At 38.8% G+C, this 26826-nt stretch overlaps 1 protein-coding gene across 1 annotated transcript in view; it reads right to left on the bottom strand.

Moving 5' to 3' along the window:
- LOC134225952 (exostosin-1-like) overlaps nucleotides 1-26826 on the bottom strand; it is a 601093-nt gene that overhangs the window by 73202 nt on the left and 501065 nt on the right. Inside the window, 2 exon segments of the mRNA XM_062706414.1 lie at nucleotides 12252-12371; nucleotides 20542-20668. Coding sequence (XP_062562398.1) covers nucleotides 12252-12371; nucleotides 20542-20668 — 247 coding nt within the window.

The raw sequence follows: 26826 nt of genomic DNA, 5'->3' as shown, positions 1-26826 counted from the left end.
ACCGTTGACGGGACTCGTACTTACTCGTAATCCATTCTTTTCGTTTCGATAAAAGCATTCTTCGTCGCCCACTTCTCTTCTACACTGCTACCTTCCAGAGCATGCACTACCCGAGTTCCAAGTTGTTCAACGAACGATCTCAGTTGGATCTTCTAGTCGGTCTATATTGATTAGTTGGCCGAGCCTCTCCTCCCGCCGCTGAATCCGAGAAATGTGCTATTGGATCTCGTCAATTAGAAGATGATAGCCAAATGCGATTTCAGCACTGCGTTTATTACGGACCCAAGAAGGCACCGTCTCCGTTTTCAGCTGATCCATTTCTAGAGAATCCAAATACTAGTCCTGCCCACTACTAGGTTTTCCAATCTGCCAGATTCACGATTCAGCCATCTTGGATTTAAGTATGGCCGAGCCAGCGAGTCTGTTTGCACTGGAAATGAATTTTTCACCCGCCTTCCATGAATTTGGCAGATTGGAAACCTAGTAATGTATTAATCTTGGTCCTGCCAACTAAAAGCAGCTCCTGAGAATCCAACTGATCAGTTTAAACGTTGGCTCGACCACTTAGAACAACTTCTTCAAGTTCTGACGACATATCCTAATTCGTATATAGGGAAAGGTTGACAATTCTCTGACGGCAGCCGGCAGGATTCCGGCCTGGATGATCATGTGAGAATCATACCGCCATGCTTCGCATTATCCTGGAGCCGGTCATTGAATTTCAAGAGTCCCCCTATTTGGTACTGATTAGCCACGGAGAAGCCTTCGATCGTCTGAATCACAAAAAAACTGTGCGCGTCCCAGGGAGGTCTAGACAAAATCGAGAGTCCTGTGTAATGGAGTCGCTAAAGTGAGGCAAGGATAGATGTATTGTATCTCTGTTGTTGTTGCTCATCGTAATCGACGAAATCAAGGGCCGCTCTAGAAGCCCACCACCAATCGAACGACCTCGACTCAGAAGATGATACTGCTCTACCAACGAAACAGCACTCTCCCATGTAGAGTAAACTGAATGACCTGGTCGTACCACTCTCCCTTATAAAACGTCAGCATGACCAAATCGCTATATATGAATAACTCCAAACCAGCTGGGTAAACAGTAGAGAAGGTCGAAAACCAGAGCCAGCCAACGTCAGGTGGCGAACCAAGATCAACATAGAACATGGAGATCCAATCGGCCCAGTCAATGCACCAAGCTTCGAATACTCAACTCTAACGTGAAATCTGTGATGGTATACGCCAGTGAGATTTGGTGCGTATTAGCAGAGTTCATATAGAGTTGCAGGTATGCATCAGCCGATGTCTACGTTTTACAGCTCGGGCCTGGTAACTGGATCCGGGCCTCACAACTGGATCCCGAATGCTGAGCCCCATCGACAATGCCATCGAAATCCAATATCAACAGCAACTCCACAGTGTGAATGGACGTAGGCCGACCCCACACCACGTAAGAGCGGAGACGAAACCTGCCAGCAAGCGCTGGACAGGAATCTGGCAGGACATCGCAGCAGAGGCAGATCCTGGCGACGGAAACCTAACAGAGAAATAAACGAAGTCGTCGAGAATCAGACTTTGGCCCAAGTCAAGTATGGAAAGAGAAGGGACCCAATCCTAGTGCCGTATAACCTATGTAAGAATGTAACAATACCCATCTCTATGTTTACACAGTAATAGAGTTTATTTTTGAACTTGTTTGGAAGAATGTTCTATCTATCCATATAAGGTACACTGGGGGAAGTGGAAAAAGGGGGTAAGTGTAAAAATCGACTCAAAAAATGGAATTGTACATACATTACAGTTTTTACCACATCATAACATTATGCAAGAATATACTTTGATGCTCACACTAATACTATGTTGAAATTTGTATAATACATATACTAACACGGTTAACGCTTGAACTGTAATTTTAGGTTTCGCGAAAAGTTGATTTTTGCATTCATAAAATCAATTCTTATTTGCACCAATTGTCCCTTTTTCAAGTAAATTTATATCACAGGTTACTATTACAATACAATTAAACTAATCCCGTTCAATTTGTAGTGGTTTGTACCATGAGAGCAAATAATTCAAAGATTTTTGACTTACCCCTGGTATCAAACACTGCGGGGGAAGTGGATAATGCTCTAATTACGCATTTTTTTCTTTCCTCCAGAGTTTATTTCGATAGCTGTGAATCTTAATATGTTCCTTCTTTGTTATCATTGTGATTCCAGTGGTGATTGGACTAATAAAAAATGAGAAAATGCCTGATTAATCCAATTCCCATCGGTATTATTGGATGCCTTTCACATGTTTTACATATGAAAAAAAATGTATAAAAAAGTTAAAAATAGCACTGATAGGTAAATATATTCTATAATTCACATTAATTTTTATTCATAACAAGTATCGCCGTTGAATGCAATTGTTTGCGAACAAATTGGTTAGGGACAAGTGCTTAAGCAGTGTTGACCTACACTCAGCACGAACAATTCTGCTCTTTGATTTTACTGAGGGATTTGATAATTTTGATAGAGGGATATTTGAATTTTATAAATGTCATGTCAAACTGTCAAAACAATGCACGCCAGAGGCTCAGGAGCGCGCGCGCTGAAAATACACTCCAGTGAAAACACTCCAGGTGTGCATTTTTTCAATAGTTTGACATGACATTTAGAAAATTCAAATATTCCTCTATTAATTACACCTTCTTAGCAAAGACTATAAAATCGTTCAGATGGAGTAAAATCAAAGAGCAGAATTTTTTGCACAGGGTGTAGGACAACACTGTGCTTAAGAATAGCTGATAATTTTGTACGTGCTTTGCGCACACACATACGTTACAAATACGCACATACAGACATCACCTCAATTCGTTAAACTAAGTTGATTAGTTTATAACCCTGTTGATTTTCTGTTTATAAGTGGATATAGACACTTAATATATTTGTTACATTTGGCTTGAAGGCCTTCAATGTGATTTTTAAAAGTTAATTTTTGGTCTAGCAGAAGTCCTAAATATTTGGCTTCGCTAGACCAATTAATTGGAACCCCATTCATAGTGACAATATGTCTGCTAGACGGTTTCGAATAATAAGCTCTCGGCTTATGTGGGAAAATAATAAGCTGAGTTTTGGAAGCATTCGGGGAAATTTTCCATTTTCGCAAGTAAGTGGAGAAAATATCCAAACTTTTTTGCAATCTACTACAAATGACACGAAGGCTTCGCCCTTTGGCTGAAAGGCCCGTGTCATCTGCAAACAAAGATTTTTGACACCCTGGTGGTAAATCAGGTAAGTCAGAAGTAAAAATGTTATACCATATGGGCCCCAGTATGCTGCCTTGGGGAACACCAGCTCTTACAGGTAATCTATCAGATTTGGAATTCTGATAGTTTACCTGCAGTGAGCGATCTGATAAATAATTTTGGATCAGTTTAATAATGTACAGGGGAAAATTAAAATTCATCAATTTTACAATCAAACCTTCATGCCAAACACTGTCAATGCTTTCTCTATATCAAGAAGAGCAACTCCAGTCGAATATCCTTCAGATTTATTGAGCCGAATAAAGTTCGTAACTCTTAATAACTGTTGAGTGGTTGAATGCCGATGACGAAAACCAAATTGCTCATCAGCAAAAATAGAATTGTCATTGATATGAACCATCATTCTATTTAAAATAATCTTTTCAAACAGTTTGCTTATTGAAGAAAGCAAACTGATTGGACGATAACTAGAAGCATCAGCTGGATTTTGTCCGGCTTTAAAATTGAACAACTTTGGCGTTTTTCCATTTATCTGAGAGGTATGCCAATTGAAAACATTTGATAAATAAATTAACCAAGAAGGATAAAGAGCCTCAGGGAAGTTTTTTGATAAGTATGTAGAAAATACCATCATCACCTGGGGCTTTCATATTTTTAAATTTTCTAGTAATAGATCTCTACTTCATCCAAATTAGTTCTAACGAAGGGTCAGAAACATTCTCTTGGCTGAGGAATGTCTTCGAAGCCCGTGTAACCTGATCCTCAATTGGACTAGTGAGACCTAAACTAAAATTATGGGCACTCTCGAGCTGCTGAGCAAGTTTTTGAGCATTTTCGCCATTTGTTAATAACATTTTATTTCCCTCTTTAAGCGCTGGAATTTGCTTTTGAGGTTTTTATAAAAAAGTATTTTCGTTAATTTCCAAAAGGGTTTCGAACTGGGATCCAACTTCGAGACATCATTCTCAAAGTTGGTATTTCTCAGAATTGCGAAACGTTTTTAATTTCATTTTGCAATCCACGCCAATAACTTTCAACGCGGGATCGCGAGTTCTTTTGGTATTGCCTTTCGTCTCATATTTTTAAGACGGATCAGTAGTTGAAGATCATCGTCAATTATTATTGACGACAATATGGAGTTGAATTTAATTTTCACATTTAGAATTGCAATGCCTCTGGCTTCGACAATTAAATTTGTCAAAGATACGAGCGCATTGTCAATATCACTTTTGGTATTCAAAGGAATATCAACATGAAAATTCATATCGATATACGTTTTGAGGAACCCAATCAGCTCTATGATAATTAAAAGTAGAGCTGATTGGATTATAAATGGCTTCTTGTGAGATTTCAAATGTCACAGGGAGGTGATTGAGTCAAAGTCAGCATGAGTTACCAATTCGCCACACAGCTGACTTGAACTGTTAAAACTAAATAAATTGTAGAAGGATTTCGACTGGAAGAAAAACAAGTTGGGCCATTGGGATATTGAATAGTATAATATCCCGCAGAACAATCTTTAAATAAATATTTGCCGTTGGAATTGCTTTGAGCATTATTCCATGAGCGGTGTTTGGCATTGAAGTCACCAATTACGAAGAATTTTGCTTTGTTGCGAGTCAGAATTTGAAGATCAGCTTTCAACAAATTCTTTTGCTGCCCATTGCATTGAAAAGGCAAGTAGGCTGCAATGAAAGGAAATTGTCCAAAATTTGTTTCAACAGAAACTCCCAAGGTTTCAAAAACTTTGGTTTCGAACGAATAAAATAATTTATTTTTGATACGTCTATTAATGACAATGCCGACCCCACCACAGACGCTGTCAAGACGATAATTTCTGTAGATAAAATAATTTGGATCTCTTTTAATGGAGAGTCCTGGTTTTAAATAAGTTTCTGTTATAATGAACTGTTAGGAAGTTGAATAATTCATCTTCCTTACCCTTTAGAGAGCGGGCATTCCAATTTAGAACTTTCACACAATTATTTAGATCCATTAAAATGGAGTCCGATAATAATTTTTGTGTGTTTTGTGTGTTTTATACTTAACCTGAACAGCTTCAGGTATGGTATTTGTTTTGAACATTGCATCAATCATGTGATGCAAATTGTTCAGGTAAAAATCAAATCTGGGAAGCAGTCATGCTACCTGAATCGGCAACATGACCGTTATTTTCCTTAGGACATGGGTATAAACCTCATTTTGAGAAGAGAAATTTTGTCTACCAGCAGCGATGTTTGCATACTGAAGTGCTTGCTACCCGTTGACGAGCGGCAACATTTGTTTGTGAATTGTGGTGGGTATGAATTGCTCGACTGGTAACTGGTTTCGAAATTTGGAGCGTTTGAAAAATTTCTCACCCGTCGAATCTGGGATCCGATTGGAATTTCCTGTCATCAATTTTGCACGGGAATTCAAAAACTTTTGCGTGAAGGGCATTCCCAGAAATTGGATTTATGATTGCCCCCACAATTAGCACATTTAAATTTATTGGAATCTTCTCCCACAGGACATGCGTCCTTTGCGTGAGAGGTTAGCGGCTTCACTGCTGGAAACTCATTCCGAAAGATGAGCGTTGTGATGGCCGTTGTCAGCAGCAAGTGAACCTTTCTCGGATTTAGCGTAAATCGGATCTTTACAGGATCTCCATTTTAAACAGAAGAGAGTGAATTTGTTAAGAATTTTCTTCAAAGTGACAGAAAATGTAATGGCTGTGATGGCGTCAGTAGCGGTGGGGGTTGCTGCAGAAAATGTGTTCGCCGCGGTATCTTCTATGTAAAGCCAATAGAAAGTTACATTGTCTCGCAAGATTCTTAGCTTTTATTTGCGCATTTTTGGGTTCTTTTCAGAATCACAATTTCATAAAAGATAAAGTTGATCCTAGACGAATTTTCTTCAATGTATAGAACGACGGCGGTGACGGCGGAAAGTTGACGTCGTCACAAACGTGCATCAGAGGGAGAAGTGGCATTTAATTTGTTCGCATATTGACTGAAGAAAATTCGATGGCATCAGTATCAGTCGGAGCAGAAGCCGTCGACAGGTGGAAAATTACCACCGGCATATATATATATATATTCCATATATATTTCATTCACATTCACATCATGCTACGTTTCGGCTATGCAGTCTTGGTTTTATAACAAATTTAACTTTGAACGCTACGGAGATTAATGTATGTTTGTTAGTTTATAATGTTTATTAGTTGTTTGGTGATTTAAAGTGAATAATGCACCAATCTTTCGTGGGCTTAAAAAGCATCCACCACTATAGCTCAAATTTGGAGAATTTACTGTACAAAAGTTCATTTCGGCGTGAAAGTTTGTGCACAATTATTGGGGCCGTCCAGAAACCACGCCGTGGTCATATAAAGGAGGAGGGGGTTGGAAAATGACCACGATAAGCCACATGGGGGAGGGGTGTTGGCGTTTCGAACCACGTGGTTTTTTTACACGAAAACTTTTGGTGAATAAATAATAGTGGTGTAAAAATATAAATCATTAAAATTTAATGATTTAATCATTAAACACAAAGCACATCTTAGGGCGGATGCCCAGGTAGCGTCTTTTCAACTCAGCGTTAAAAAGACGTAGATGTGCATCGAGGAAAATCGGTAACGCAGCGTCGTTCGCAACGATTAATATCTGCATTATTTGACCATCTTAGCCTTAAATCCTATTTCCATAAAAATATAAACGAAAAAACAGATTGCTATTCAGTCTCAATTTCCACATAAAAAAAATATATAAAGGAGAAATGCAAAAATATTTTTTAAAATATTATTAACATAAAAATATTTTTTTCATGCCTGCCGTATCCTAACGGAACTATCAATTCTATACTTTCGCCTCTAATTCTATCATGAACATGTACGTCCAAGTTTGAAGATGATATTAGCATTTTACATTGTAAATCGTTTAACTTCACGTAGAAGTAACACACACGAAATCATTAATTTAGTGTACAAATTGTTGATAAAAACAAAATATCTCCAGTGTAAATCTGAAAATTTTTCCTTAAGACCTGAAAAAATCCATGTGAATTCTGTCTGAAAATTCAAAAATGTCCCGTGGGAAATACATATAATTTTCGTTGGAAAAAAATGTTTATATTAATGATGCCTGATCGACTGTAACTTTTGTTACGGCTGCGCAGTCTTTTTTGTAGAAAACGAGCTTTATTCGTGCTGCCCAACGTTTGTGTGTTTGTGGGATTGTGTCTTCCCTCAGGGGTAATTTATATTTGTGTCAGTTTCCACGTCTTATCGTTTCGTCTAATCTATAACCGTGTCTGAACTGTTTTATGTTGGTACATTATTTACGGAACACTACAAATCGTAGAGAGTCACAAAACTGGCAAAATGATTTTGCCAGTTTTGAAATTGAATTGAAAAAAAGTCTGCTTCGACGAGCACCAAATTATTTAGTGCAGAATCGATTATGTTGTAGGAGCTTATCAAACGAAGCAGAATGGAAGGAAATGATAGCTTTTGTGCAACTCTTGTATGAGAAATGAAAAATTATTTCTTAATACCGGGCAAACTGCTGGCGTAAAAACTTTATGATCACATTTCTGAAATTCGATCTGAAATACATATCTTTGTGAATTTTTAGAAAGAGGATTTATTTAGTGAGCAAATGGAAGCTATGTATAAGCAACCCTCATTCTACGTATACCCTGGCAAGTGTCGTTGGCATTTTCTGTTACTGTAACTCTTAATAATAGAGAAGCTTGCATTTCATCAAATCAACATGAATTTCTAAATAAAATGCTTTTTAAATTCAGAAAAGGGTCTTAGAACTAAAGAGATTCCCTGCGATATGCAAAAAAAAGTGGCAGTGTTCCAGAAAAAAAACACTCCTAGGAATTGGTTAAATCTAGGTTGAAAAAAAGTGTTATAATAACGATTGAAATTAAATTCCAAAACAAATCTTAACCATTTCAGGAATGATGGGTCATATATGACCAGCGTTTTAGATTGCTCTTATAAATCACAAAAGAGAGCTAGGCCACTATTTTCTTCGGTAAATTGTTCATCTAGATATTGGCTTTGCAGAAAAAATAAGGGAGCTCAAATTTGACTGACCCTGAAAACTAAGATATCCGAAGCCTTGGGAAGATTTCTGATTCTAAGAGCATGCAAATAAAGCTGAAATGTTTTGAATCATTCTGGAACACTCAGATAAGGTGGGTCATCCTGGACGTTAAGCTTAAAGTGATTACCACTCAGGAATACGAGATACTCATAGGTACTCCAAAATGCCTCTCAAGTTCAGCCTCCACGATATTTACTAGATCAATCAAGACATTCGTACGTCCTCATCAATAATGGTATATACCCAATCCGATGCAATAAGCATATGATCCTAATTTCCATTACCATGAAATCCAAGAGACAAGGTACCCTACATAATCTTGAATCAACATAAAGTTGCACAATGACTATGAGGTTTGTTCGCAAACTTTTTTTGTAGGGCGTTAGAAGCACCGCACTGGGTTCATGGACTTGACTGATTAAGTAGTTCAAACATTACGACTTCCAGGACGTTTTGTATAACCTAAAAAGCCTGACTATCTGACTGGGATATTATCGATGTATGATTCATAAGTTGGTTCATTGGATAAATCGAATGATCCGAACTCCAAAATAATAATTGGTCTATAATACATTCATTCCTCTATGAGTCACTTATGAAAGGGCCATTGACTGAAGCATATTCGAGATGTGGAATAGAAGTTTCTTGGAAAATTATTCGAAAGAACCATCAGAGTGACTGAGAAAATAAGAGCTTTTGGTATGGTATGATTGGCTTCCACGAGTCGATATCAAAACAAAATTTCAATGAAGAATTAGAAATTTTTGAGAGATGAACCAGCTCTGGATTGAAAATCTCTTTAATAGAAGAAGAAAATAGAAATTTTCCATAATAAAATAGGAAATTGCCAATAGAGAAATCTTCAGGGTATGAAAGTATTAAATAAATATAGAATTATAACAATGCAAAATTTCCATAAACAGATGAAAATTTTCCACAAAAACAAATAATAAATTAGCACTTGTAAAAAGCAAAAATTGGTAAATTATGAAATAAGAATTTTCCATAAAGGAATCAAAATATTCCACGAAAAAATAAGAAAATTTCATGAATAATCAATATTAGCAATAAACAATTACAAAATTTTTCACAAAATAAATATTTTTTACATATTTTTTCCCAATCGATTATTTTGGGATCCGCATGGTTGGTATATATGGTGCCAGAAAGTTGGTGAATTGGCCGGGGAAATGTAAAAAGTCACAAAATACAATTTTGGATCAGCTGTTGAGGAAAACAAAACAAATCCACGGTAATTGATGGGAGTGCGTTGCTGCAAAATCATTTGTGACAGACATTTGCAACACCTGGGCAATGTTGCTCTTTCATATCAATCAAATTTCCATTGTAAGAGCTCAAAAAGCAATCAAATTGATAAAGTTTTCCATGAACTTCAAAATGCTTTTGTAAAGAAGGGATAATCTATGGAAAAACGCTCAATTTTATTGCTTTTTTATATTCTTTAATGGAAAGTTTCCTTTTTTTCAATGCTCTTTATTGATTTTTTCGTGGAAAGGTTTTAATTTTTGGTAAAAAAATATTTATTTTGCGGAAAATTTTGTAATTATTTATTTTTAATATTGATTTATTTATGGAATGTTTGTATTTTTTCCTTGGAAAATTTTGATTTCTTTATGTTCTTCTTTTATATTCGCAATTTTTGGTTTTAAAAGTGTTAATTTATTTTTGTTTTGTGGAAAATTCTTAATCGTTTATGAGAATTTGGCATTATTTGTAGAAAATTTAATATTTTTGTATTGCTCATACCATGATTTCTTTATTGGAACTTTCCTTACTGTTATGGATTTTATTTTTTATTTTTTTAGGTTTTTATTTCGAATCATGGAAGATCTATTGTAGCTTGTGAAATAATAAATGAAATCGCATCGGCTCAATGGACCTGCTTGGATGCTTAGCGATACACGGATAGGTACATCGTTTAGGACTTGTACGGATGTACGTTAAATCCTTTTTACATCGTCCTGAAAGGGTTAAATACCAAAATATAACAATAAATTCCAGAATACCAAAAGGAACCCAAAGATATCGAAGACTGTAGATTTAAAATGCATTTTAAGCCAAAACTGTATAATAGGGTGGCTCAAAAAACACGTTTTCAAATTTTTTGATGGGCCGCCCTCTTATTCGGTTCTATTTGATGCCCTGATACTCTGGACAAAATCTCAGCCAAATCGGTCAACGTTTGGGCAGTGCTAAACTCGTTGGAAGTTTATATGGAAAAATGTATGCAGAAACATCCAAAAACAATGATTTGCAGTTGGACGGCACAATTTACGAGCAAGAACCATAATACTCATTCAGTTCTTGTAAAATTAAATACAGAATGTTACGCTGAAAACCGCGAGAAGATTAGAGTTTATTACGCAAAGATATTAGAATTTTTCTGGAGTGTTGTAGAGGTGAATTTATTTCTTTTCAAAGGTAAAAGAAACGAAATATGCTCAAACCCCACTGCAGAGAACGGCTAATAACTTAGCCGGACAAACTCGAATCTTCTCGCGGTTTTCTGCATAACATTCTGTATTAAATTCTCCAAGATCTGAATGAGTATCATAGTTCTTCATCGTAAGTTGTGTAGTCCAGCTGCAATTTACTGTTTTTGGATGTTTCTGCATACATTTTTCCATATAAACTTCCAACGAGTTTAGCACCGCCCAAACGTTGACCGATTTGGCTGAAATTTTGTCCAGAGCATCAGGGCATCAAATAGAACCGAATAAGAGGGCGGCCCATCAAAAATATTGAACGAAGTTTTTATCATACTAATTTGAGCCACCCTACTGTATAATTTAGTCAAAGGAATATAAAAGACATTGTGTTACGGTTCTGATTAGAATCATAGAATCTTGGCATAATGAAGAAAGTTTTGAGATTCTGAATAAAACTTGTATGCCCTTAGAAAAACATCTTAATATTGGATGGTAAACTAATTTGATTATTCTGAAAACAATACTGGAATTTCTACAGGAATGCTACTCAAAAGAAACAATAGTAGGAGGTTTTATTTGCATCTCTAAGATTACATATTGATGACTACATATAAATGACCACGATAAACCACATGGGGGAGGGGTGGGCCGTTGAAAATCTTTAAAAGTATGACCACGTGGTTTCTGGATGGCCCCTTGTTGTTTTTGACTGACTACTTGGCGTAATAAGCGAAATTAAGCAAGCCGTCTTGTGGCATTATGTTGGTTAGAGTTTCAATGTATGAAGATTTACAACGATAAACGTGCTCAACCATAGCATAATATGCTAAGGTTCGAGCCATATGCCCTAATATCAAAGAAAATTCAAGTAATATGTATCTGAAATCTGAAAAAGTTCAAACAGAGCGAGAAATTGATGAAAACCATACGCGATCCCGGTTCCACCCTATCGATTGTTGGACATGTGCATGCACCACCCATCACCGCTAAGTGATGCGACTGCAATCCGTGTTTTTCAGTAAAGTTTTTCCATCCCAAAGAAGAAAAAAACAAAACTTCCTAGAAAACTCTGCTCCCATCCGGTGGTTCCTATTTTCAACAGAAGAACCTTTTCCTCACGTGGGAACGTGGTAGCAAGTCTCTCATCCATAAACTGTTCGCTATGCGGGCAGTGAGAAACTTTTTAACTTACAAGTTGCAGCAAACTTTTCGAATCAACTCGAGTACCGCACCACGCTTGCGTTGCATCGGAGGGAAAACAAGGATTTCTGAGCTGAAAAGCACCCACACACAAAGCTACGGTGATATGAGTCCCTCCTTCCCTCACTCGTTAACAACCTCGTTGTTGTTGTCGTCGGAGCGTACCTAAATGCGACTCAGTAGTGCAGCAACAGTTCCATCGGGAGCCGGGTCACCCACCAAAGCTTTTCCATAGTTAAGCGAAATTCAACTTACCTCAAACGTAGTAAAAACTATTTTCTCAATGGAACTAAAATAACGCTCCCAAAGCACTTGAGTTTGTTGACGTAAAGCTAGGATGCGGCTGGCGGAGATCGAACGTACAATGTCCGGCACCTGAAATGGGAAGGAAAAAGATTCAGAACGATGCGATGGAGTAAAACGCTGGTTATGAAATTGAGAAATTGGCGCAATGAAATGCAGTTGAAAGTTTTATTGGCGATCTACTGCGGCGAACGACAGCTGTGCTTTGGAAAAGTTTTATATTTTATTAGGTTTCGATATGATTTGTTTTTGACAACCAGAAGAAAAAACGACGGAAAACAAACTTAGTGTATCAGACAGGTAGAATGGGTTAGTGAAGAGTTTTGTTTTGTAAAAATCGATCAATTCGTATCATTTTTTATCAGATATTTTTTACACGGTTGAATCTTGGAAGGAAATTGATGTTTAAAAATCGCAAAATCGCCTATAATGACTCAGCATTAACCGTCTGGAGGTTATAAGTGACTATTTCCCAGAAAACCTAATGGTTAAATCAACGCAACAGATCTTTGAATAACCGATCATAAAACTCCTATTACCGAGACTAATGCACGAACATCATACAATCTCACTCGTTAGAAGAAGAAAAAACTGCCAATCTCATCCCATACATTTTCCATCCAATGCCGGTTCAAGCTGCGACCCGCCAGAGCCAACATTGTATCAAAACGGGCAACTTACACCACCCCGTGGACCAAGGATGAGCACCGTCACCTAATGGGAAATTAATGGTTCTCGTCGACGTGGCCCGCGTCTTCGGCGCCATCCAGTAGAGGAAAATACCTTTTCCGCCCACCTCGAGATCAAATGTGTCAGCGTAAAAGACGTAAAGATGAAGCGGTCGTCGCGACGACAAGGACAACGAATCGAGACTTAAATCCAGGGAAACAAAAAACATGGAAAATCATTGTAATTACCGTTCACAAATCGCATTCGCAGTGGAGCTTACTATTGAATGCGGGCCACTCCGCCTGGGATTACGGTAGGTAGTAATGGGACCAGGATTTGGCATATTTACGACCGGACCTCGGACACCGACGCCAATTATTTACGTTGTCTCGCAAAGCTTTAAGTTTTGCGCTCATTACCTTCTTCTGGTGGTTCGCTTCCTCCTCGGTGACTGTTGGGGATCGCTTGTTTCAATTCCCAGTCTTATTTTTCCATCTAGCTTTTGCTTTTTTTTGCATACCAATGTGTATCGAAAGGTCATGAAATCATTTATGGCATGGAATAGTGATGTAGCACATACCAATTGCCAGTTCTACAGTTTGGATATTGTGTATCAAAGAAAAAATCGCAGTTGTTGCACAACATGGAAATTCTGTGACAATAAAAGTAGTCATAAGCCAACCTGATGATCTTTCCATTCTCTCATATTTCACGCAGGTAAGGAATCCAAGACGAATTTCTGTCGTAATAACCCACCATGGTCCAAAAATAGTCCGCATGAACCCGTGGCTTATAGTGGGCGAGTGACGGCACCACTATTCCCTCCACCTTTCCCACACAACCTTACAAATCAAATTACCACTACTTGTTGCAATGTAGACGAGTGTTAATTCTAAACAAGCATCTGTTGTTTCTCTGTGCAAGAACAGCCGATCTAATTATCGAGTAGCAAGTAAAATCATTTTAACAGTATGATTTTTCTTACATTTACTATATACACAAGAAATGTTTTCTCACTGCTGGGTGTATTGGCCGGGTTTTTCCTTCTCATCTTCAAAAGTAGTGGAAAGCTCTCGGTTTGTTCTCTAGAAAAAATATGCTAACTTCGAAGAAAATAAGAATAAATTTGAGGTTGAAAGGGCCGGCAGTCTGGCGAAGCGAAAGAAGTTCTTTGTTTGTATTCGTGGCTTAAATAGGGCAAGGAGGATGTCTGAAACGGTCTACAATGGTTAAATGAGAAAAAATAGGTACAGCAAGACATTCCTCCGCGGTCCATTTATTCTCGATTGTTACCGTCGGCCGCCTTGGACCGTTTCAGAAGAGATGGGTAACAAGCGTTATCAGAATGGGTTCATCCGAAATCTCAATTGAAACGTACTGTACACTACAAACATCGAGTTAGGGAGGTATCGAAATAGGGAACACATTTACACTTCACAGATAAAAATATGTTGTGATTTTAAATGTATTTTCATGCACATATTTGGAGCATGCAAATAAACGTAACGTCAATCGATCTCACTATTTTTTTTTTAAATCGAAATAAATTTAAAAGGTGCTTCCTAGTAAAATTCAATCAAATTTAATTGAATATCGAATGTTAATTCGTTTGATAGAATGAGCTGCAATTTTACACGTCGTTGAATTTTCAAAATTATTTGCTGTGTTTTTCTCAAAATATGAAAAACTTTTCATAGCATGTAGAAAATAATTTAAAGTCATTTGGCCGAATGCCGTTTGACTGAATAGTTAAAATTGTTTTCTTATTAGGTGAAGGGAGAAGTGAGATGTTCGAATTGAACAGTTAAAAGTGAGAAATGAGATGTTTGAAGTGAGTACAGGGTAGTGAGAAGTGAGTACTGAGAAATGGAAATGCGTACTTAGTAGTGAGATGTGTGCAGTAACAAATGATAAGTGAGTAGTGTGAAGTGAGAAATGAGAAGTGAGATGCAATAGTTGCGAAGTTAGAAGTAGGAAGTAAGTATTGAAGAAAACAGAAGCAAGAAGTGAGAAATAATAATTGGTATGTGAGAGCTCAGATATTGAGAAGTGAGAAGTGAGTGGTAAGATATAAGACAGAAATAAGAAAAAATAATAAAGGAGGAAGAAGTATGAAGGAAGAAGTAAGAAGAAATAAAGAATGAAGAAAGGAAAAAAGGAAGAAGGAAGAAAGAAGAATTAAGGAAAAGGAAAAAAGGGGGTAAATAAAAGAAAGAGAGTATAAAGAAGAAGAAATGAGAAAATAATTGAAAAAAGAGAAAGAAAAAGGGAGCAAAAAGAGGAATGAAGGAAATTGGAAAGAATAAGGATTGATTTCCTAATTTCAGTTGCATTCAACTTCTCACCACTAGCTCTCACTTTGCACTTCTTATTTCTCACTTCTCACTTCGAGTTTCTCATTTTTCACTTTCACATTTCTCTCTTCTCACTGCTCATTACTAACTTCTTACTACTCATTTCTCATTGAGAAGTATTCTTAATTTCCGCTTCTCACTTTTTTCTAAGGTTGAAAAAAGGAGAGAGGCGGAAGAAAGCAGAAGAAAGAAGAATAATTAAGAGAAAGAGTTAAGGAATAGTAAAAAGAAAAAAGAAGGACTAGGGAATAAGGAAGAAAAAAGCCCAGTTAGCACTTCTCACTTCCCACTTTTCAATTCTTACCTCTCACTTTCCCTTCTTACTTCACATTTATAACCACTTACTGCTCACTTCTCCATTTCTTCTTATATTTCGTTTCTCACTTTTTACTTTTCGCTTTTCACTGCTCACTTCTCACTTTTAAATTTTCAATTCCTACTTTCCATTTCTTATCCCTTAGTTTTCACTTCTCACTTCATACTTTTTACTTTCTACTTCTCACTTTCCAATTCGAACTTTATTTTTCTCACCCTTCACTTTTCACTTCTCACTCTACACTTTTCACCTCACTTCCCACTCCTCACTTCTCACTTCGCACTTTTTACTTTGAATTTCTCACTCCAGCTTCTAACTTCTCATTACTCACTTGTCACTACTCACAATCGCGCCATGCACGACATTGCACGACGGCACTAGTATACGAGGAATTACTGTTAGGTTAGATATCTTGCAATCAGTGAGATTTAGGAAGATGCCGTCTTTGCCGGAGGAAAATTTAGTTTGGAATTCTACCGCTTGGCGGCGATATTGTACACTGGAGTCGCTTTTTACGTGGATTTTCAAAAAAATATTTTTTCACGCGTTTTTTCAAAAAAAATTTGAAATCACTAGAAAATTATAAAAAGTTGTTTTTTGATCGATTTTTTCAGAAGTCGTTTTTTACACGGATTTTGGATTTCACGCGGTTTTCGTAAAAAAAATTCTAAGTCTTTTTCAAGGGAAAGAGTAGTATTTAATGGAGGTACAATGCTGGGTCACTAGAGCGAAAGCCGTCAGTCCCGAAGGTCATTTGGCCACAGCCATTAGGCCGAATAAGAAGTGAGAAATGAGGAGTATTTTTTTTTATTTATTCCTTTATCTATTTACATCCAACTGACCTTTATGTTCTTATTGAATAACTCAATACTAATAACAATGGTATTTGGTACATTATATAGAACTCACACTCACAATAATATATGAAATATGGCAGTGAGGAGCAAGAAGGGAAAAGTGAGAAGGGAGAAGTAAGAAGCGCGGGGTGAGAAGCGAGAAGTGAGGAAGGGAGAAGTGAGGAAGTGAGGAGTAGAAAGTGAGAAGTGAGAAGCGCGAAGTGAGTAGTGAGAAGTGAGATATAAGAGGAAACAAGTGAGAATTAAGAAGTGATAAGTGAGAAGTGGGAAGTGAGAAGTGGGGAATTAGATTGAGAAGTGAGAAGTAACAAATGGGAAATTAGATACGATAAATGAGATAATGAGATGTGAGAAGCGAGAAGTAAGAAGTACGAAGTAAAAATTGCGAAGTGTGAAGTAAGTAGTGTTAAGTGAGAAGCGAGGAGTAACCCGAGCAGCACACATGTCACACAATGATGACAGTAACTTATATACGACCAGATTCAGTCACAAATAAGTTGCTGCAACCAGATTCGCTTAACTTGTGCTGCTTGGGAAGAAGTGAATAGTGAGAGTAAGAACTGAGAAGTGAGAAACGAGAGATGTGAAACGAGAAATGAGAAGCGAGAAAGGAGAAGTGAAAAATGAAGGATGAGAAGTAAGATTGGCCAAGTGAGAAGTAAAAATTGAGAAGTGAGAAAAAGGAAGAAAGAAATGATAAGTAAGAAAACGGTAGCGAGAAGTGAGGTGTATTGATTCACACTCGAAAGCGTTCACACGTGCGTGTGATTGAAGCCGAGAGAAACATAATCCATGAAGAGACACGTGAGAATATGTTCGGTCGCGTGTGTTTTGCTGTTGTGTATAAAAACGTCTATGTTTAGGCGCTCACAACAACATATTTACATAGAAAATTTATAACATAGCCTAAATGTATGCATTTCGGTTAACAGCAAATTGCCATTTTCCTGTACTTTTTACACTTGTGGGCTTGTGTGATGAAGAGTGGGTATAACGCACGCTCTTTCATACAAAGATAAAGTGTATTTCTGCACAATACACTCGGATAACAGTTCAAGAAAGAGAAGTTTTTACACCTTCTCTTGAATACTCCTCAGAGCGAACCAACCCAGTGAGATGTAAAAGATGAGCAGTGGAAAGTAATTTTAAGAGATGTGGGAAATGAGAAGTTATATGTAATGTGTGAGATGAGAGATGTAAGATGTGAAAAATAGGAAGGGAGAAGTGAGAAGGAAGGAATGAGAAATAAGAAGTGAGAAGTAAAAAGCGAGAAGTGATAATTAAGAAGTAGGAAGCGAGAAGTGAGAAGTAAGAAGTAAGAAGTGAGAAGCGGGAAATAACCCTAGCAACTCAACTTGTTTCACTACTGAACATTTCACTGTGTTCAAACTATTCGGAAAGAGGCAGAGCCTACGGAAACATGCTTAGATTGCAGTAAAATTGCAATAATGTTGCAAAATACTACAGCGGAAAAAAATTAAATAAAAATATAATACTGGATTCGATTTATGGTTCTTGTGATTGAAAGTCTTTCACTCTACCACAGCGCCATTCAACACTTAGAAGGGAGTGCATGTTGACTCATCATAAAAACCATATGATTATGAAGTTTTGTACTCGGGTTTCCTGTTACTTGATTGCACCATCACAGGAAAAAAATGAGTTATCAAAACGTTGAACGATGCTAAATTAAACATGAAGACACACTGACGCATTGAAGTTACATGGTGAAAAATATGCCACTTAATGATTTTCTTTCGTGTTTGCAAAATGAAGTGCAGTATTCTTTGGTTTTTTGTTTCCAAATGTCAAACACGTACTGCACTGCAATTTTAATGAAACATTAATCACAATTCGAACGTTTTTGACATCTTGATGCAACTTTTTCGTGCTTTGATGTTTTTCCAATGCCTTTAATGAAACTGAATAGAAACAAGATGCTTTTTGGAAGATGTTGCGTGAGCTACTTGGGAAGAAGTGAGAGACGAGAAGTGAATAGTGAGAAATGAGAAATGAGATAAAGGTGTGAGATATGAAAAAAGAGAAATGAGAAGTGATAAGTGAGAGCCGAGAAATGAGAAGCTACAAGTGAGAAGTGAGATTTAGAAGCGAGAAGTAAGAAACGAGAAGTGATAAGTGAGAGCCGAGAAATGAGAAGTGAGAAATTCAACACGAAAAGTGAGATGTAAGATATGAGAAGTGAGAAGTAAGAAGCAAAAAGTAAATGGAGAGAAGTGAGTTCTTAGAAGTGAAATGTGAGAAATGGAGGGCAAGAAATAAAAAGCAGTAAGATGTGAGAAGTGAAGGCAAGAAGGGTGAAGTTAGAAGGGAGAAGTGGGGAGTGTGAAGTGAGAAGTGAGAAGCGAGAAGTGAGAAGTAAGAAGTGAGAGGCGATAAGTAAATAGTGAGAAGTTAGAAATGGGATAAAGATGTAAGTTGTTAAAAGTGAGAAGTGACAAACGAGAAGTGATTAGTGAGAGCCGAGAAATGAGAAATGAGATAATGAGATAAAGATGTGAGATGTGAGAAGTAAGAAGGGAGAAGCGTACCACGCGAATTTGACGACACACATTCCATTGCTTGGATTGCAATCGTGCTGGTGCACCGCCATGCTGTTCGAGTCGTAAGATACGAACACAACGCTTTTATCAGTCACTCTAGGGAAGCGAGAAGGTCGACAAAGGTGCCACAACCAAGGCTTTCTCCTTGCTTGGAACAGCGACTTTTACGCAAGAGGCGGTGCACAACTGTCATTTTTGTTGATTTAGCTTTGCTGCGTCGCAGCTTGCATGAAAAAATAAAAATGACAGTTGTACATTGCTTCCGTATCGAGTGGTGTGCCCCCGAAAACGCGAGCACTTTGAAACTTGGATTCTGTCAGGAGTGACCTTAAAATGATATTGCTTCCTTGGTCAACCTTGACTCTCTTACACGACTATTCAGCAAATCCTTGGCTTCGACAAAGCTGGAGCAAAACATTGCTCACTCAATCTTCAAACCCTTTGCATGCCACTGTCCCCAATGTTCCAGGTATCCTTTCACTCACCATTGGAGAGCTACTATCCCCTACCACCCCTCCCCCCTTTCTTTTCAATGGAACAATAATGCCGTGGCAGTAGTGAGTGATTTAGTGGTCCCTGGTGTCTCATTAGCACGAAGGACCGGACCGGCCGTGCTTCAACCTAACGAACGGTAAAATGACGCGGCTGCTGCTGACCTGCATAGCATACCTTCGTCGCGTCCACAATAAGGCGCGCCGCACCGTTTGGTTGATCTGGTCATTGCGAACTACGACTACGAAGGTGCTTTCCGCTAGGGAACATCGCGACTTGACACATTACGCCATCACCTTTTCCTAATTCTTGGAGAAGAAAGCTCGGAAGAAGAACAACAGGGTTCATTGAGGACCAACTTTGTTTTTTTTTATGTTCAACCAATATGTTTCACGAATGAAGGAGGGAAATTGAACACACCCCAAAAACATCGATTTGGTAACGCAATTACCGGTACCCTTTCGGGTTGAGGCATTCCGCAGAGAAATTCTTTTCGCCGGAAAAAAACGCAACGATGTCAAAGTAGGTAATTCAATTTACGATTTGGGATTCGAAAGCTGTTATGTATTTAGGGCGCTTTCCACTGAACTGCGCTGACAAAACGGTGGCAAATTCCTGCGAAGAGAGCCGTAACGGCAACATACTGTCGGGGAGCAAAAAGAAAACGGAAGCAAATAAAACGAGCAAATGGAGAGGAAAAATTACAAACAGTCGATTTTTTTCCTTGCGGTATGGTGGCAGGCAGTCATTTGAGTTGTGTTTTTTGTTGTCGGATCAGGAAACGTGAAATCTTGAACGGACACTAAACGGAGGGTGGAAAGGCTATTTTGGATCCGGTAATTTGAGCGTATGTACTCTGTACAGGCATTTAAGCATTCAATTGAGCAATGATGACATCCTTGATTGAAAGGACCTTTCTTTGAATCTGTTTTACATTTTTTTTTCGGAATCCGATCAAGCGTAAAACATACAAATGTGATGCTGCGTTCTTACCTGCAATAACAGTCTTTCATCGGCCCATATTGCTGCCTGTTGCCAGTCTATTTTCGACTGAAACGGTAACACCCACGAGTTGGACAGTAGCACCGGTATACAGCCCGCCTGCAGTGCCTCGAGGAACCTACAAAGAAATGAAAGAAAATTTAAAGTTTATCGATAGCCGAAACGTTAAACTGCCGGGCTTGAGGATGAGGACAAGAAACGATTGAAGCTTCAATTTCAACGAAATTATTTCTCATTATTATCTTTATTGGAGAAGTTGTCGGCTCAGGGCTAATTCCCCTATCAACTAAATTAAAGTAAATTAAAAAAAAATAAATTTTTGATTTTCATTGCAATGGGAATAAATAGCAGGATACAAATCTAAAATTTTATTTCATAAAATATGAGTTAGAGTGCATCAGGTTGGAGACACTGGGATGATATATTAGGTCATTGATTGTATGTAAGATTCGAGAAGTATGATTGGGATTGATACTGGATAAACGCGTTCGAACGCGTTTTAACGAAGGCATTATCTCCTCTTTTCGCCTTATTCCGGGCAATCACGTTCTTTCAAATATAACTGGTCTGGTTCCCATTATTTTTATGTCATAAATGGTGTCATTGTCAGTCTCTGTCCGATAACTGTGATCCCCGAACATTCCCCAAATCGTCGCCTTCACACTGCACCTTTCAACGGCTTGGTGAAAGGTTGTTTGGGAAGATAGGGGCACCTGTCATAAGACGAGTTTAGAACTATGAGTATTTAGTATGACAGGTGAAGGCATTCCACAGAGCTTAATAATTTTCTTGATTTTCTTAAGAGAGGTTGCCTGGGAATAGAATCCATGGCCATATTTAGCAAATTTGTGGCCACTACGCCACGGGACACATCTTTTTGAAAATATGTGAGAACCAAACCGTGGACAAAATCTCAATGTGTGAAGTTTTGGTAAGGCATTATAACTGTAGTTTAATTCAATCAGTACCACCTACCGGTTATTGACCTACCGGATTGGAAATTAATTACTATGTTTGAAAAATGTATTGGAGGGTCACCACTTCTTTCGGCGGGGATTGAGCCCACGGGCCCAGTATGCTACGCTAGCACAAATCGAGTTTTCGAGCATAGTAAAGCTTTAGTTTATCATCTTCCAAACTTGGACGTACATGTTCATGATAGAATAAGAGGCGAAAGTATAGAATTGATAGTTCCGTTAGGATACGGCAGGCATGAAGAATGTTTTTATAGAAGTCGATTTGAGCGGAGGGCAATATTTGTGATGGCACATATCACACGACCTTCCTTCTGCCAAGCTCCCGTATGAAGGGGGAGGGAAGAATATCAGTGTGCAATATAAATCCTATTCGACTAAATGCTGATGTCATATTAGAAATTTGGAGACAGTACTCGTCGATAGCAAATCCTTCCGCACGCGATGGCATATGAGCAAGTCAAACCACCTTCCTTTTGCCAGTGAAGATATATCAGCTTCCACACTGATATTCTTCCCTCCCCCTTCATACGGGAGCTTGGCAGAAGGAAGGTCGTGTGATATGTGCCATCACAAATATTGCCCTCCGCTCGCTTTCAAATCGACTTCTATAAAAACATTCTTCATGCCTGCCGTATCCTAACGGAACTATCAATTCTATACTTTCGCCTCTAATTCTATCATGAACATGTACGTCCAAGTTTGGAAGATGATATTAGCATTTCCATATCATTGTAAATCGTTTAACTTCACGTAGAAGTAATACACACGAAATCATTAATTTAGTAAAGCTTTAGTTGTTGAATCTTATTCGCTTGTTATAATATTTGCATTAAAGATTCTGGTTGATACTTCCTTCTTGCATCCGAAGGATATCCTCTTACAGGAATTCTGGAAGATTTTACTTCAAGAAATTTTACGGAATTGACCCTTTCAGTCAACAAATTTAATCTCGTTTCATTATTTCAGTCGATTCTTTGACTTGTATAAGATCAACTTTCTCAAAGGATCTATATTTTCGGCGTTGATTGGTTGAAAGTCACCTAGCCGAATTACATGTTGCCGAATTAACCGTCCAACCGAATTAGTTATTAGGCCTAAAACGGTTTGGCCGAAAAGGACATGCGGCCAAACTGGTCATTTCACTGAAAAAATAATTTATGGAAATACAGTCCTATCCCGATTTTGGCAACACCCGTTTTTGTCTACCCCCGATTTTGGCAACACCCGTTTTTGGCAACATTTTCTTCCCGATTTTGGCAACAACCTCGAAAATATATTTTTATTACTTTTTAGAGCTAAAACTCTTTTATAATTTTGTAATATGATAAACAAAACCAAAACTGAATGTCATTAAGGTTTATATGCGTACTATGGCTCTGTACGAATAGTGGGCACTTTCGCTGAATTAATGAACCACCACTCATATTACCGCTCAGTGCAAACAATGTCTATTGAAACTTTTCTGCTCTTTTTATTCACGTTTTCCATATACCTATTCACACTACCTTAATCTAACCAGCCCACCGTAGAATGTCGTATTTTTTGGCATCTCACTGATTTTGTCGTCGATAAGCTGACTAACACCGCTGTACATAGTACAACACCTATTAAGCAAAACCCGCTGCAATGCAAACAATGCAACCAATACTGCATGAGTGATTCAGGAACAAGTCTATCTTATGACCTTGAAAGAAGGGCGAATAAAGGAGAACACATGATGTTGTTTGATTGTTTGGTTTCATTGTACTAGAACAAGCGGGGTACGAATGCAAAAATCGTTGCTTACATGGATACCTCACCACGGCTTGGCTTGTTAGACGGTGTTGCTCATTGTTTATCACAGCAACGATCGCTCCTACTTATTGTTTGACATCCATCTGAGTGAGGCAGTTCACTCATTGGCTATGGATGTAGCATAGATTGCAATAGATCAATACTCACAATGTTCACTCACACTTCCAATGCCTGCTCTCGTGTGTTCTGTTTGTGATGGCGAAGCATCAAAAGTGTACTGCTGTACGTTACAAGTCACGCAGTCTACGGAGAGTCCGTAAATCGTCTTCCACCTGATCGACCCACCTTGATCGCTGCTCACCTCGCCTTCTTGTGCCTCTCGGATCGTTGTAGAGAACCATTTTTACTCCAAGTGCTCGTTGGTCCTCCACAAGCATTGTCTAGATCTCGTACGTACGCTTTCCTGCCACGTTGTGTCTCCGAATTTGTCTGCTGAAATCGTTATCGGAGGTCAAGTGAGCCCAAGTACACGATTTCTTCAACCACTTTGATTTTGACGAATAGCCGTTGTCTTCTCTTGAGCCTACTTCGTCTTCAACGTATTAATTACTAGCATGGAGAACTGGAGTGCGATGAGCTGCAGCGAGCACCAGTAGGTTGACTGCTATCGAGTGTCAGAGGTGGCATGCCGCAAATGGTCTTCCAGCTTCCACTTGGCCACACTATCACTCGTAGTGCGAGGTGCACAATCATTGCGCATGGATCAATCATTGCCGCCCGAAATATTCCTTGGTTGAGTGCTAGGAGACCGACTAGTGCAAAGGGATTTGGTTTCAGTGAGTCGAGTGTAGTTAACCCATACTCACACTACATTGGATACGATTAACCAATGTGCAGAATGGAGATTTCCGTTACCATTTTCTAAAACAATGGAACGTTTTATGCCTTATGTTCATTCTTCCATAATGTCAGCGAAAATTGTGCAGAGAACTTTACTCTTAATCACACCGACCACAAGAAAGTTTGCCTCATATAGAGAATTATGACAAAAACAAGCATTTTCGGTGGACTAAAATTTTGTATGAGATGTCAGATTGAAGTCAGCACTTCAATGGACTACTATAGAAACGTTTTTTTATTACTACAGTTTTTTTGTAAGGACATGGCCGACGCTATTGTTAATTTCAAATATTATTGTATTTGTATTATGAAATTGACTAATTAGTTACATTATGTTTTGATTACCATTCTTGAGTTTGTTTCAATTTTGTTTGAGCTACAATCTCCGAGTTATGAATAATATCGCAAAAATGACAATTATGATGCACGTGCATCACTTAAACACACTACACATACTTTGTAGTATATATTCTAAGTATTTAGCTTCAATCATGCAAACAAAAAAAATTGAAATTTTGTATGAAATTTTTTTCCCGTTTTTGGCAACATCCCCATTTTGGCAACATTAAAATCCGGTCGTGTTGCCAAAATCGGGAAGGGACTGTAGTCATCTAACGGAAACGGCTGTTTGGCCGTACTCCAGAAAATGTCGTTTGACCGAAAAGGTTAACGGCCGAATATGTCATTTGGTCGCATGGGTGGTATGTCGGTAAGCGTCGTTTGCTTTTGCGTTTTTATGTCGGATCATATGACGAAAATGTCGTTCAGATTATTATTCATCCAAACGACAGTGAATGTGATAAAGGGAAAGTGATTACTGATGTTTAGGAGGCTCCACCCCTGTACCCCAAATGACATTACCCCGAAAACCACTACCCCGAATGGGTCAGTACCCCGAAACCATTATCCTGAATGGGACACTACCCCGAAATCCATTATCCCAAAGACATTTCGAATCTGTAGTTTTTCATCATTTGTTTTAAAACCCACAGATACTGATGAATCGTAAAATGACAATCTTTGAAAACAATTTATTAAGAATAAAAGTATTTAAACTACTATCAACGTTTTTGATTTTTCATTTAATTAACTTAAACTATCATTCTACGTCATTATTACCTAGGAAAGTGCTATCCTACGGAATGGAGTAAGTGAGGAGATAACACCTTCTTTCAATTAACATATGGTGTACAAGCAGGGCCGGATCTAGGGGGGTCCGGGGGGGCCGTGGCCCCGGGCCCCCACAAATCTTATGTACCAAAACCAACCTTTTTTGTACATTTTAGGGCCCCCACAGGCTTTCGGCCCCGGGGCCCCCTCCGGCTAAATCCGCCCCTGTGTACAAGGTGTACAGGTGTACCCGGTTTAAGGTGAAAAGAGGAGGAAAACCCTTTTTGAAATGAACGCATTTGCTCGGTAGCTGGCTAACATAAGAGATAATGCCTGCTTAAAATTAACGTGTTTGCCCGATATAACCCTAGCAGCACACATGTTCCAAATCGGTTACTACAACTAATATGTGACCAGATTTAGTCACAATGAAGTTGCTGCCACCATTTTTGTCTGACTTGTGCCACTCGGGAAGGTGAACAGAGTAGGTCATTTTATTTATTTATCATCAGACTAAGGCCGGAGTGGCCTGTGCTGCACATAAAAGACTTCTCCATTCAGCTCGGTCCATGGCTGCACTTCGCCAACCACGCAGTCTGCGGAGGGTCCGCAAGTCGTCCTCCACCTGATCGATCCACCTTGCCCGCTGTGCACCTCGCCTTCTTGTTCCCGTCGGATCGTTGTCGAGAACCATTTTCACCGGATTACTGTCCGACATTCTGGCTACGTGCCCGGCCCACCGCAGTCTTCCGATTTTCGCGGTGTGAACGATGGATGGTTCTCCCAACAGCTGATGCAACTCGTGGTTCATTCGCCTCCTCCACGTACCGTCCGCCATCTGCACCCCACCATAGATGGTACGCAACACTTTCCTTTCGAAAACTCCCAGTGCGCGTTGGTCCTCCACGAGCATCGTCCAGGTCTCGTGTCCGTAGAGAACTACCGGTCTTATAAACGTTTTGTAGATAGTCAGTTTGGTACGGCGGCGAACTCTATTCGATCGGAGCGTCTTGCGGAGTCCAAAGTACGTACGATTTCCAGCCACTATGCGTCTCCGAATTTCTCTGCTGGTATCGTTATCGGCGGTCACCAGTGAGCCCAAGTACACGAATTCTTCAACCACCTCGATTTCGTCACCACCGATAGAAACATGTAGTGGGTGGCTCACATTGACCTCTTGAGCCTCTTCCTATCATGTACTTCGTCTTCGACGTGTTGATGACTAGTCCAATCCGTTTAGCTTCGCTTTTCAGTCTGTTGTAGGCTTCCTCCATCCTCTCAAAGTTACGTGCCATGATATCAATGTCGTCGGCGAAACCAAATAACTGGACGGACTTCGTGAAAATCGTACCACTCGTGTCAATCCCTGCCCTTCGTATTACTCCCTCCAAAGCGATGTTGAATAGCAGACACGAAAGACCATCACCTTGCCGTAACCCTCTGCGCGTTTCGAAGGGACTCGAGAATGCCTCTGAAACTCGAACTACTCACATCACCCGATCCATCGTCGCCTTGATCAACCGTATCAGTTTATCCGGAAATCCGTTTTCGTGCA

Source organism: Armigeres subalbatus, chromosome 3 (genome assembly GCF_024139115.2).
Source record: "Armigeres subalbatus isolate Guangzhou_Male chromosome 3, GZ_Asu_2, whole genome shotgun sequence".
NCBI classification, from domain to species: Eukaryota; Metazoa; Arthropoda; class Insecta; order Diptera; family Culicidae; genus Armigeres; species Armigeres subalbatus.
Note: the sequence above shows the minus strand (reverse complement) of the source record. Positions and strands in the feature narration are given on the sequence as shown.